The following is a 14,324-nucleotide window of genomic DNA, read 5'->3' on the forward strand; positions in this document are numbered from 1 at the left end:
TTCATAAGTAATTGACAATATATTTCTTTAACTTTGATATTATCCTGTGTTCATGTGAGTGGATAATATAAATTTCTTTCCTTTAAAAAGCATATCAGTGCAATATCTGTGAAAGTGCTTCATATGATTAGATCCTTATTTGTTTAACAGTTTAACAAACAAAAATACAGAGGCCTGTATCTTCTGTGTCAACATAGTGATTCACTCTATTGATATTTTTAGAAACATATTCTATTGTAATGCTATTTTCATATCTTTTTAAAAGTTGCATTGCAAATAATCCTTGACTAATAACCATTCATTTAGTGATTGTTCTAAATTACAGGGGTACATAAAAAGTGATTGTTAGGGCTGTTTTTCACACTTATGACCATAGCATCATCCCCATAGCCATGTGATCAGAATTTGGGTGCTTGGCAATTGGCATATATTTATGATAGCTGCAGCATCTTGGTGTCATGTGAGCACCATTTGTAACCTTCCCAGCTGGCATTTGACAAGCAAAGTCAATAGGAGAAAGCAGATTTCTTTAATGACGACTTGATCCACTTAACAACTGCAACGATGTGCTTAAAAACTGTGGCAAAAAGATCATAAAATGGAATAGAAGCAGTTCTGGGCTATTTATATTATAATATTTTCATGTAAAAAACAGGAACTTTCTGCATTATCTCTATTCTAACTGAAGTAACATCAATAAACTTTCTCACTCCAATAAGAATGGCCCACCCCTCTTGCTCCAACAGAAAGGGCATTGCTGCCCATCCTATGGTCAAAAGAATTTTGTCTGGCAGGATCCAGGAAAGAGCCTTTTCTGCAATGGCTCCTGCCCTCAGGAACATTGTGCTGATGGAGGTGTGAGCTCTCCCCAACCTTTTAGCCTTCCAAAAGGGCCTCAAAACATGGCTCGGCTGATTGACTTGGGGCCCCAACTGGGCTGTTCCATGGTGCAGATGGCTGATGAATTAAGAAGATCCCATTTACCTCCCCTTGTGTACTAGTTTTACCCAACTTCAAATTCCTGTTTAAATTTTAGAAGTTAGGATGAAAACAGTGACATGTACTTGCTAATTACTAATGTTTTAAATATGGGGAATGTGCTTTTAAATCAAATTCACAATAACCGATATAATGTTTGTAAAGTCCAGTCTGGAGTCTGATATAAAAACAAGTGCTGGCTTAAAATGGGATTTTATTGTTTAAATTTATTAATTTTAAACGGGGTTTTTTAGTATGGTAAATTTTAATCATTGGGCTAATTTAAAATAAGTTTTTTAAATCGTATTTTAAATTTGTATATTGTATTGTTGGTTTTATTATGCCTGTACACCGCCCTGAGTCCTTCGGGAGAAGGGCGGTATAAAAATCAAATAAAATAAATAATAAATAAATAATAAGTGTCATATGGGTTATTTAGAAAGGGAAGGCTGGAAAAAAAGAACCAGTAGTTTGGGAATACAAACTGGAATATAAATTTTGTAAATAAATTAATAAAGAACTTTTTAAAAAAACATAGTCCTCAATTCTTTGGCCTGTGAGTATCAACAACAATTCTATCCTTATAAGGGTAGCTCCTGAGAAACAGTTGCTTAGATTATGTGTTAATTCTTCTACTTTGATGGTATAGCCAAGCCTTATTTGTTTCCCCATTTACAGTGGTACTTTAATATGACATCTTAATATGTTATTGGATTTGAAAAGGTGGGAGTAAATAAAATATGATGAAAGAAACTCAAGTCTTGCCCACAGGATGCCTACCAGTTATACAACTAGAACAGTGTTTCTCAACCTCAGCTACTTTTATGATGTGTGAACATCCCTGGCTGAAAAATTGTGGGAGTTGAAGGTCACGTATCTTAAAAGTTGCTGAGGTTGGGAAACATTGCCCTAGAGCTGTCACGTCTTCACAACGGCATCACGCGACATATCAGGACTTTTTCCTCTTTTCACTAAAACAGATCTGGCCAGCACATGACACATTCAGCCCACGGGCTGGGAGTTTGACAGCTCTGCATTAGAGCAATGGCTGCCAATAGGAGTGATTTAGCTCATCTTATGGCAGAAATGCAGCAACTAGAAAGGGGAAATTATTCATTTAAATTTAAAAAGATTAAATCTTTAATAAAAACATAAATTTACATTGTTCTAATCCAATGCTGGGCCACATTGATGGCAGGTTTATTTCTGATCAGCAAGTTGTTTTGTGTTCATGTCAGAGAAACACTGCACTAGAGCAATGACTGCCAACAGGAATGATTTACTTAAGTGTTTCAGCTATTTATTTTCACATGATTTTACCCAAAAAGGTGATGTGTATTTTAATTTGTGTAGAATTTCAGCATTCTGGCACTGGAGTTCCCTCATTCCTCAGCATTGCTCAACTATCTTGGTTACTACATTTTGACTTCTGAGTGAGAATAATAAAAGATAAAGGAAAATACCATATGCGAGTAGCATGATGTCTAGCAGTGGCTCTCCAGGACTTGGGCAGAAATCCTTGACCCAATTGCCTTATACACTGTAAACCGCCCTGAGTCTTCGGAGAAGGGCGGGATATAAATGTAAAAAAATAAATAAAAAAAATGGCTACATAACATTTTAGTATGAGATACCCGAGACTGAATTTTGACTTTCTGCACAGAAACTTACACCACATCATTCTGGGTTCTATCTTTTGTTTGGCTAAGAGCCAAATATATTCCTACTATACTATATTTCATAGGAGTTGTTAGTAGGACCATCCATATGGATAAAATGGCATACTGTAACTAGATCTTACTGTATTTTAGAGCTTCCCTCCACTAAAGGGGATGGATGTTTGTCAATCCCAGTTGCTGGAGAGTCATTATGCTATCCATAAATAACCAAATGAAACCCACAAATTACCTAAAATGACCAAAAAAAATGGAGGGTTCATCCACATTTGTAGTCCATTAAATCCAAGTTTCATTGCACTGATTATATAGAATTCATTTTATAAAGAAACTTTCTATTATCACCAAATACTTAAATATTGACCAAATCATATTTTAATCAACTATTTTTATTTAGAAAAACATTTTCTTGAGCTTATATACAAATATTTTTAAATGCTGTATTTCATAAACATAATTTAAAAACATAATTATTATCTAATGCAGCAAGGGCATAAAAGGACCGTATATTTCAAATTGTATGTAAGGTAACTCTTATTGACAACTCTATTCAAATCATAATAAAGTATCTTTGAGATACCAATGTGTAGCCAGTTACACTGCCCTAAAGATTTCCAGATCTCACAAGTTACATATAACTTATGCATCTATGTACTTATTTATGTGGGATGCATGTCGCACCATTTATTTTGGAGTTCAGAAGGCATACTGAGGGTACTCCTTATTTTTCCAACTGTGAGGTAGACTAGGCTAAGACAAAAATACTGAAATTAAGCAGTTGAATTATGTGCTTGTGGACAAATTAAAATATGTCTCTCCCACTCATAATCCAACCACACCACTACAAATTTGGTGTTTTTTAACCACAACACCACAAATAAGGAATTTATAAAGATCCCATGCAAATGTTTCATAGGTTTCATATTGAATTGCCAGTACGCTGATGTCCTCCTAGAACAGTGATGGCAAACCTTTTGGATTCAGCATGTTAAAAACTCCAAAAATGCCTAACATGGTTCTACTGATGTCTCTGTCTTTCTTTCTCTCTCTGTCTCTCTGTCTCTCTCTCTCTCTCTCACACACACACACACAAGCAATTTTCTTCCTCACTCCCACCACATCTTGTGGCCCTGAATAGCAGCACTCAGAACATCACCAAGGCTGGGCTTGAAATAGAGTCCCAGGCCTTGATTTCAGTCCTAGTGCCACAGGTGCCACGCAAAGCCTCCCTAATCCTGTTCTCCAAGGAGCGTGAGCCTTGGGTAAAAGTGTGATTGTCCCCACAGCCCAGAGCTCCCCAAGATCTGCCATGTACCTTCAGAGTGTATTCTTTTTCTTGACAGGCCTGTTACCTAGCCTACTCAAGGCTGTTCTAGGTTGCATGAGGCCTTCATTTATTCTCCTCTCTCTCTTTGGAGAATGCTTTTCCATGGCCTAACGTTTTGAAGACATTAAAGCAGAACATTTTACAGCCTGCAAGCCATATCCTGCCCCTTGATTATCTCTGTTTATTCCATGGCGACTGTGGGGTAGCACAGCGGCAGCCCTTCATAAAAGTCCCTGTTTCTCATGTGGCCTCTTAGGAAAATTAATTGCCCATCACTGCTCTAAAGGCCACACAAAAGCACAGCCATCTCACATGACATCCAGTGGTTCTGGAGGATGCACAAGAACACATACCATTCTCTCAGTCTGCAGACTCCAAAAATCATGTGAGAACAGACATGCTTTTGAAAACAGGTGTTGATGTTGGTGGACACTGGAGTGTCATCCAAAACATTGTGGTGTGTTATATGTGTCATAGTTGCTCCATAACTAAAGGTAAAGGTTCCCCTCGCACATACGTGATAGTCATTCCTGACTCTAGGGGGTGGTGCTCATCTCCGTTTGAAAGCCGAAGAACCAGCGCTGTCCGAAGATGTCTCCGTGGTCATGTGGCGACGCTGTTACTTTCCCACCAAAGGTGGTCCCTATTTTTTCTACTTGCATTTTTAACGTGCTTTTGAACTGCTAGGTTGGCAGAAGTTGGGACAAGTAACAGGAGCTCACCCCGTTACACGGCAGCACTAGGGATTCGAACCGCTGAGCTGCTGACCTTTCAATCGACAAGCTCAGTGTCCTAGCCCCTGAGCCACCATGTCCCTGCTCCATCACTACCCTAGAGTTAAACCTGCACTTTCTTGGGCAATCTAGAAATAGAACATATTCATAATAACACAGAAGAAATTTAAACCCATTTAAAATATGTCTATTCAGATATATTGTTTATTCTTTAAGACATCTTTTAAGATATCTTTAAGATAACTGCACTTCAACTTCAAGAATTCCCTTGTCAGTATGCCTCAGTATGTCTAGAATAGACATCTAGAATGTCTTGATTTTATTTCCTGAATTCCTGTTAATTACATACACAAATATTATTCTTATGGCTTTACCAAATACTTTAAATGATTATATTAGAATAGTGCTGTACAATATAAATGTACAAATGAACAAGATATTTTTGGTATGACCTCCATCAGGCAATGTCTTTTATCCTGTTAAATTAATCGATGTGGAACATTTGAACACAACAGCTCCCCATTTAATTTAGTCGCTTCTCTCAGGTATCAGCTGACTGCTTAGCTTCATCAGAAGTTTTATGACAAGACCTGCCTACAAACAAAAAAAGACATTAAAATAGTAATAAAAGTCATGTAATTGTAGCATTTTTATCTATTTATTTAGCAAATTCATAAAGGCATCCATGTTACATGTGATGTTGGGCAGCATACAAATGCAGCAAAAGTTAAAACAATGTAGCCACCCTTAAAACACTGAAACATGAACAAAAAAAAATTATAAAAAAGCCAAACTTGTGGGGAATAACAATCACCTAATATACAACCCACCTTGCAGGCTTCCTGGAGAATGCCCAAGGGTGATAGAAAAATATTTCAAGGCGTTTTCCAAAGATTAAAGGGATGGACCAAAGCTTAGTGTGCAGAGTTCTATAACTGTCTCAAGGATAAACTTGATAATTGAAGATTGTGCAAATGAGCATTCTACATACCCACTTAGGGAATATTGCCCAGGTCTCACAACCCAGTCTTCTTTGAAGACTAGCACAAAGATGCCCAAGTCTTTGGGGATAACAAGACAAGCACATTGTATCGTCCACTGTTTTAAGCTTGAGCTTTCCAAATTCCTTAATTTCCAGTAGGTAAGCTAAAGTATTATTGTCAGCAACATAATTGTATGCAGGCCAAACTGTTTGAAAGGATAAGCATAATAATGGAAGCTGTTTAAATGCTGTTTCCTCTCTGTTAAAAGTGTAGGGTTTGTTTGCATTTTAATTAAGAATAAATTATGCAGATTGAAATATAGTTTGGCATTTGGTAAGTCTAAGATTATATAAAATGCTATGCATTTTATCCAGCCTTAACCACTCAAGTGTTTTCAAACATATATTCTGTATAAGTCTTGCAAAGTGAGCCAATATATACAGACCAGTTGCCTGAACTATTCTAAATTCAGTTTCTCGCAGGTTTTATTATTATTATTTTTTATAGTTGAGAATATTTCTATGCTGCTGCCAGAGCATGTCTGATCAAATGATTATATTGTGAAGATTTCATTCAATAACTTTATGTTAACCTAGTAATCCAGTCAACAATATGTTCCTAATTTGGGAAGATTTACCATTAGGGAATATTAGGGGGAAGGACACTGTAATTTAAATACCTGCTTGGTATGAACTATGAAGCTCATTTTGTTTTCCAGACTATGTATTTGAAAACAGGTATCGCCATCTCCCAACTGCCACATAAAGCAACCATATTTTAAACTTATAAGCAAAGCCTGGAATATAAAAAATATAAAAGGAAAAAAAAAATGACAAACCAGAATAAATCCTGAATTGAAATTTGCTAATTGCTCAAAATCTTTTGGAGCGGGGTCACTAAAACACATCTAATAAATCTAATAAATAACACATCTAGATGTAATAACACATCTAATAAACAATGACAACAGTTAATCGCATTAAAATAAAACAAAATACATTTTGACGTTTAGCAGTTGGGTACCATCTCATTGTTTTCACTTATGTCAACCTTGTTTCCTCTTCCAGTTTCTTATTAATTCTTCTAGGAAACAATTCTACCCGTAGTGTACAATATCCCCTATATATCAGTGCCAGTTAGGGGAATAAGCCTCATATATTGTTTAGTAGAAGAAAATTAGTATTGCTCATACTGGTGCCAAGGGGGACAAATGTTTTCCACTAAATACTCCACAAGAAACCTGTGCTTTTGTGAATGCCTGAAACTGTGTTGCTTGGCCTAATTAGAATGGAATTATAAATCAGGAATCCCCAAAATCTTCATTTGATCAATCCATGAATTTTCAGATTCTTCATTGACTCCCTAACATTTATTATATTAAAATACTCAAGGTTGCTGTCACTGCTGGCTGTTCATTCAATCCTGAATAACAACACTGCTTCATCATTGGTGACCTCACATTCAGGAAAGACTGGGATGGAACTCAACAGAGAATTTCAAATATTAAATGATCCCAACTGAACTTCCAGCATTTATTGATCACCTATTGACTCCCAATCAGTTACTAGCACTTTTTTGATTTTCCGCCATTAACTGACCATTGGAGGGTCAGTTCTGGAGTCTGGAGACTCTTACTAAAAGTAAATGTGATCATGGGTTTTTTTTAATATCCAGAGTTTCTTTTCCTATGAATTGAGCCAAACAATCTAGGTTCTACATGAATTAAACTAATAATATCAAGGATGTGCACCAAATATTACCTTGATACCAATATATTAAGCCTTTTGGATAATTGTCAGATAAAATATGTGACTATATTGAGAACTCATATTGGCTACATTACATTCACTTGTTAAAAGTAACTATAGATATTTTTGTAGCATTGTTATTCATTAAAAGAAATGGATGCTTGAAAAAAAAACAAAAATGGAAACAGGCAATAATTTTTGAAGTTTGAAGGAATCTTCAAAGGAAAATACATTTTTATTAGTGAATAAATTACAGAGAACTAATTCAAGACTATCAATACAACTATCAGACAAAAAATCACTAAATATGAAAAATCTGCTAAAATATTATGCCTAAAAATTCCTTTTTTCTTCCCATGAGTAGCATTTTCAACACAATTTAAATTAAATTAGCTAAAAAACAATAGGAAGCAATTGATACAAAACTTTAATCTTTCTAGACTCACAATTCCTATACAAGGAGCAGGAGGCAGCTATGGCTAGAGGCCTTTGCATCAATTACAATTCCTTCTAGAATGAGAAGTTTGCTCACTATCACTCATGACTTCCTTACAAGACAGGATTATTACATGCAGTTTCCATGAGATTTTATGAAGTTATAACTGATCCAGACTGCAGCTATACAAGTAGTCACAAGCACTCCTTCTGAACATATCAACCATTACTCTAGGAGCTATACTGTTGCCAGTTGGCTGCAATTCAAGCATAGGCTGTCAATTTTAAAGCCTTGTGTGGGTTCAGATCATGAATATCTGAAGAACTACTTTTTCCGGATAACATCTATCCAAAAAATAAGGTCAAATAGTACAGCCTCTCTATGGCAGGGATGTCAAATTCGATCTCATTCAGGGCTGCATCAGGGTTGTGTTTGACCATGGGGGTGTGTGGCCAAGGTGAGCGTGGCCAGCTCAACATCACTCATGTCGGGGGCACCTATGGTAGCCTGAGCACTTTGCTAGAGCTAGGGCTCCTGAGCTCTGTTTTTGGCTGCAACAACCTCCTGCAACCCTCTGCCAATAGAAATGGAGCTTGGGAGGGCCGCACGAAACCCACCCGAGCACCGTTTTTTGCTGGCAGAGGGACTGCGGGCCAGTCCTTCACTGTTTCTACGGTAGCCCCGCTGGCCAGATCTCAGCACCCTGCAAGCCAGACACCCCTGCTCTATGGATTCTCTCACTCATGAGTTTTGTTTTCAGGAGCACTGATTCTCTAGCGTTTTCCTTTGTAATAGCATTCCACTGAACATTGAAATGGCTTCCTCAGTATTTGGCATTCAGAAAATCTGTAAAGGCTTAGCTGTTCAAGTAAGCCCTGGGATGTTTGTCCCTCTATTAATGGAAATAGTTTTAATTTGGGGAATTGATTTCAGTTATTGATAAGTTGATTTCATGCTTATTGTACTTTTATTATATTTTATTTGGTTTACTCCAAGTTGAGGAAGTTGAATTGTATACCTCTAAAAGCTGGTTGTGACTGGAATGGTTTACTCATCCTTTTAAATAAATACGTTCAGCAAGACAACTAGCTAGCTTAATAGTGACTGTAGAAATATCACTAACAGTCATACTACATTTAGGAAACCGTCAAGCAATTTGGGATTATTTTAGAACAATAGAATTAAGCAAATGGCGGAAATTGTAGGATAGGAATTATAAATTAACAATGTCAACCGCATACAAAGAACATTTATATAAGATGGCACCTGGCATCAGTGAGTTTGGCAAAGATGTCTAAAGCAGGAGTCTCCAACCTGGGCAACTTTCAGCCTGGTGGACTTCAATTCCCAGAATCCCCCAGCCAGCTTTGCTGGCTGGGGAATTCTGGGAGTTGAAGTCCGCCAGGCTGAATGTTGCCCAGGTTGGAGACCTCTGGTCTAAAGACAAATCAGCCAAATGTTGGAAATGCCACAAGATACCTGGGTCATATCATCATATGTGTAGAGGCAAAAAAATATTGGACGAAAATACAAATGTGGTTGGAAAAGATGATAATGCAGCATATTGATTTAAAACCAGAAATATTTTTGTTGGGGATTTTGCCTGAAACTTACAGTAAAGGAAATGCATATTTAATTATACCAGTGGTGGTTTTCAGCCTGTTTGCACCAGTTCGCGCGAATCGGTAACGGTAATTTGGCCTTGGTCGCCATACCAGTAGCGACCGCTGGCTGGCCACACCCCCGAACCAGTCATTCACTTCCCACTTGCCCTCCCCACCCGTCCGCTGCACACTTGCCCCGCCCACTCATTCTACCCACTCACTCCTCACCTGCCAGGTGGCTTGCCTGCCTAAGCTGCCTTCCCACATGGTTCCTGCCCTGCGCCCCAACTGAGCTACCTCTTCCTGCCTACAGGTAAGTCACGCTGGGCCCCCTTCTCTGGAGCTTGCTGCATCTCCCCCACCATCCCCAACAGCTCACATAGCTGGCTAAACTGCCACGGTCTGGCGCAGCTCCATTCCAGGCCGCACTGCCTAGCTTGCTGTGGGCCCACCCACCGGGCTCATGACCTTACCTTCTTCCCAAGGCTGGTGGCTGACGGAAAGGCACCCATGAGGAACCAAGGGTTGGAGCAGTTTTGGAGCTTGTTAAGGAAGACCGCTCGTCAGCCCTAGCCATGAGTTTTTAAGCCCGGACTATTGCAATAGTTTTTCACCCCAAGCAGTCCAGGCTTGAAAACACATGGCTGGGGTGGAGGAGCAAACTGCTCCAAGCCTCCGTTCCTCGTGGGCGCTGAAAGTACCAGCCCTAAACCTAGCTGTTTCTCTGTGCCTGGCTTTCTGGAAGGGTCCCTGAAGTGCCGTGCTGTGAAAGACGCTGCCCCAGCAAAAGAGCGATGGAGAGAAGAAACAGCTGCTGATCACAAGGAGCATTGTTCCTGGTGACTTATTTTCTCTCCATCGCTCTCTTGCTGGGAGAGCGAAAGAGTCTTCTGCAGCATAGCGCTTTGGATCCTGTAAGTGTATGTACTATCCAGAAAGCCAGGCAGAGAGAAACAGCTTGAATCCTGTTTCTCTCTGGCACAGCGCTGTCTGGACTTACCATGACCCAAGGCACAGTGCTGCAAAAGACTCTCTCTCAGCAAGAGAGCAGGGCAGAGAAAACAGGTCACTGGAGGACACGTAGATGGCTCCACCATGTGCTCTCCAGGTCAGTGGCTGCTGCTTCTCTCCCCTGCTGCTCTTGCCTAGGAGAGAGAGTCTTTCACAGCACTGTACTTTGGGAGTCAGACTCCTTTAAGTCCCATCCGGAAAGCCTGTGCTTTCCCAGGACCCCAAGGGCCATCACCCCCCGCCCGCCACTGCCTGGAGCTCCTGTTTTGCCCGCCGTTGCCACCCACCACCACCACTGCCTGGAGCTCACATTTCACCCACCTCCGCCTGGAGCTCCCGTTTCACCCACTGCCACCTGGAGCTCCCCTTTTGGCCACAGCCACCACCTCCACCCACTGCTGCCTGGAGCTCCAGTTTTGCCTGTTGCCCGCCGCTGCCTGTAACTCGCCTTTCGGCTGCTGCTGCTACCTGTGAGGTGCTTTCTTTTGGGCCTCCCAGTCTCACTCTTCTGGACTTTGAAGGAGGAAGAAAAGGAGGAGAGAGAGAGAGAGAGAGAGAGAGAGAGAAGAAAGAAAGAGAAAGAGAGAGAAAAAAGAAAGAAAGAAAAAAGGAGAGAGAGAGAGAGAGATAAGATAAGAGAGAGAAACAAGAAAGAAAGAAAGAAAGAAAGAAAGAAAGAAAGAAAGAAAGAAAGAAAAAGAAAGAAAGAAAGACGAAAGAAAGAAAGAGAAAGAAAGAGGAAGGAAGGGAGATGGAGAGAGAGAGAAACAGACAAAGAGGGAAAGAGAAACAAAGAGAAAGAGAAAGAGAAAGAAAGAAAAAAGAAAAAAGAAAGAGAGACAAAAAAAGAAAAAGAGCGAAAGAAAGAGGAAGGAAGGGGGAGATTCCAGGTTGCTAAGCAAGAGCGTTGTAAAGTGAGTTTCACCACATTTTATTCAATCCATGACCTCTCCTGGCTCTGACAGTCATGTGCAAGCTAGGGAAGAACATCGGAAGGTGTGTAATGTTTTAATGTATAGAAATTATAATTAAATGTGTGGCAGAAAGTGGACTCTGGGTGTGTTTTTCCAAATGTAGTAAGTGAGGTTTTAGAAGAGGTGTGTGTGTGTGCGTGTGTTTACATACAGTGTATATATATAGTAGATAATGTATTTTTTGTGTGCCTATACACACTATACTATGTAATATGGCATATATACATAGGATTAAGTAGTATATTTTGGATTGATAGTAGTAAATAAATAGACAGGGAAATTGTATCTCGTTGAAGCCTTTGAGGCGAGGAGAGGCCAGGTACCCTAACCCTAACCCTAATCCTTGATGTGAGTGATGTCAAGTTGGCCACATCCACTCAGTCACACAATCACCCAGCTCGCCACCCAGTCACATGACCATCAAGATACGCCCATCCAGTAACATGATCACCCAGCTACACCCACCCAGTCACATGATCAGCAAGCCATGCCCACCAAGCAAGCCATGCCCACAAAACTTTTGAATCCCACTATTGAATTATAGATGTATAAACTGCAGCTAGAATCATATTTGCACAAAATTGAAAAAGTGATGAGATCTCAATGGATGAGAATGTGATTAGGAAAATATTAGAACATGCAGAAATGAATAGATTAATGCTTGCTATAAAGGAGAAAGAATAAATTGAATATTATATGAAATGGGAGCTATTTTATGGACGGTTAGACAATAAAAACAGAAGTGAGAAATGAATGGAAATTAGTGGAAATTAGTGGAACAAAGAATATATGTTAAAATAGAGTTGTAAACAATATGAAGATTATTTTCAATATGATTGTTAAAATTATTATACTTCATATAATACTATATTTTCATTAGAAGATATGTTAAGAAGAAGAAATGAATAGAGTTATAATGATGATGATGATTGTAAGATTAGAGAGTTATTATCAATGTAACGAATACTGTAAATTTTGATTGCAATAGCACAAAGAAATTTGTACAACACACTGTTTAATGGAAGATGATATGTTCAAGTTAAAAAAAATAAAAAACCTACTATATATATTTAAAAAAAGATGTGTGACCTTCAACTGCCAGAACTCCCCAATCAGCCTGCTGGAAGTTGACAATTACACATCTTAAACTTGCTGGGCTTGAGAAACTCCTATCTCAAAGGAATACCTTAAAATGTTTGTATACATTGCTTTTAAAAATCCCTTGTATTCAACAATAATGCTTAATAAGTATTACAGTAAAAGCATCACACATACCTTTGTTTCCATATTTAGAAGGTGGAGCCCTTTGACATTGATGCCTACATAAACTCTGATGACTTTATGATTGCTTGAGCTTGCCTTTGTGAATACTTGTCCTGTGAAGAAAGCAGCTCCATATGTAGGAATTTCCCAGCAGTTTTGCAAAAACATGCGCTGCAGATGATGCATCTCTTTACTCACACCCTCACTAGTACTGAGGCTCTGGAAATATAAGTCAACATGCCCACAAAGAACATAAATTTAGCTTTTTATAATTTAAAAGCTTCAAAGAAATTTAAAACCTGTGTAAAAATGAATGTTCTGTTGAGTTTCAAATAAGCATAAATGGTTAAAGAAGGTAAATGTTGTATCTAATAACTTGTGGATTGGTCTAAAAGTTACGCCAAAAGATTTTGAATTTTTTTTAGTAATTGGCAGGAAATACATAAAATCATAAAAATCAGGATCCAATTTAAGTCAGTCACTGGGACCAGAGGCTTGTTCAGATAGGTCATCTAGTCCAACCCCCCGCCCAAGCAGGAGACCCTACATCATTCTGACAAATGGCAGTCTAATCTCTTCTTGAAAGTCTCAAGTGATAAAGCTCCCAAAACTTCCGAAGGTAAGTTGTTCCACTGGTGATAAAGCTCCCAAAACTTCCGAAGGTAAGTTGTTCTCACTGCCAGAAAATTTCTCCTAATTTCTAAGTTGAATCTCTCCTTGGTCAGTTTCCATCCATTATTCCTTGTTTGGCCTTCAGGTGCTTTGAAAAACAGCTTGACCCCCTCCTCTCTGTGGCAGCCCCTCAAGAATTGGAAGACGGCTATCATGTCTCCCCTGGTCCGCCTCTTCACTAGACTAGCCATGCCTAGTTTTTTATATATTTTAGCCTCCAGTCCCCTAATCATCTTTGTTGCTCTTCTCTGCACTTTTTCTAGAGTCTCAACAAGCTTTCAGACTCGTGCGGAAGCCCATCCTCAGGAAACTTCTCAATCTCAAGCATGGGCTCCAGTGTGAGTCCAGAAGCTTGGAAGAACAAATCTCTGATCCGTTGATCCAATTTGGTCCGACTCAGATTGGAACCTGCAACATTATCTTTGAACATGTATACTTGTATACTTCATCCATAAAAATCAGCATCCATATGCGTAATCTTCCAGGTTGTGCCTCTGATCTGCAAGTAACATTTAGCCAGGCTTCTCTTCCAATAACTGGCTTTCAAGAACTCTAAATCGGTGATCATCACCATATTATATAATAGTTAAATTCCTGTGTTATATAGATTTTAGGTCTAGTATTTTTTTAAAAAAATCTTGAAACAATTTGGCTTCCTCAGATAATCTAGTTCTACAACTTCAAGAATGAGAGAAAGAAAACTGCAATTTCATAAACAACAAACATGTTCTTTGCTCATCAATTAAAAGGAACAAATCTTCTAATTTTCCTACAGTTTATCTTCCTGATAATTTTGGTTAATCTTTTGAGCACCATTGTATCATTTTAAGATGTTCATTGTGATCACAAAATAATATTCTAATTGTAGTAACCTATTCCATTTTTTAAAAATCTCATATTCAGTACATTTGTTTCAGG

General features: G+C 38.8%; 1 protein-coding gene across 6 annotated transcripts in view; it reads right to left on the reverse strand.

The window, feature by feature from the left end:
• Positions 1-3,033: 3,033 nt before the first annotated feature.
• KRIT1 (KRIT1 ankyrin repeat containing) overlaps positions 3,034-14,324 on the reverse strand; it is a 32,996-nt gene continuing 21,705 nt past the window's right edge. For 5 of the 6 annotated variants that reach the window (XM_058183127.1, XM_058183126.1, XM_058183124.1 and 2 more), the window contains 3 exons: positions 12,747-12,953; positions 6,378-6,494; positions 3,034-5,309 (listed from right to left, as the gene is read on the reverse strand). In XM_058183127.1, coding sequence (XP_058039110.1) covers positions 5,244-5,309; positions 6,378-6,494; positions 12,747-12,953 — 390 coding nt within the window. In that variant the 3' untranslated portion in view covers positions 3,034-5,243. The remainder of the gene's footprint in view (positions 5,310-6,377; positions 6,495-12,746; positions 12,954-14,324) is intronic. The other variant, XM_058183129.1, reaches the window with a different exon arrangement.

The sequence above is a fragment of the Ahaetulla prasina genome, chromosome 4 (genome assembly GCF_028640845.1).
Source record: "Ahaetulla prasina isolate Xishuangbanna chromosome 4, ASM2864084v1, whole genome shotgun sequence".
In the NCBI taxonomy this organism is placed as follows: domain Eukaryota; kingdom Metazoa; phylum Chordata; class Lepidosauria; order Squamata; family Colubridae; genus Ahaetulla; species Ahaetulla prasina.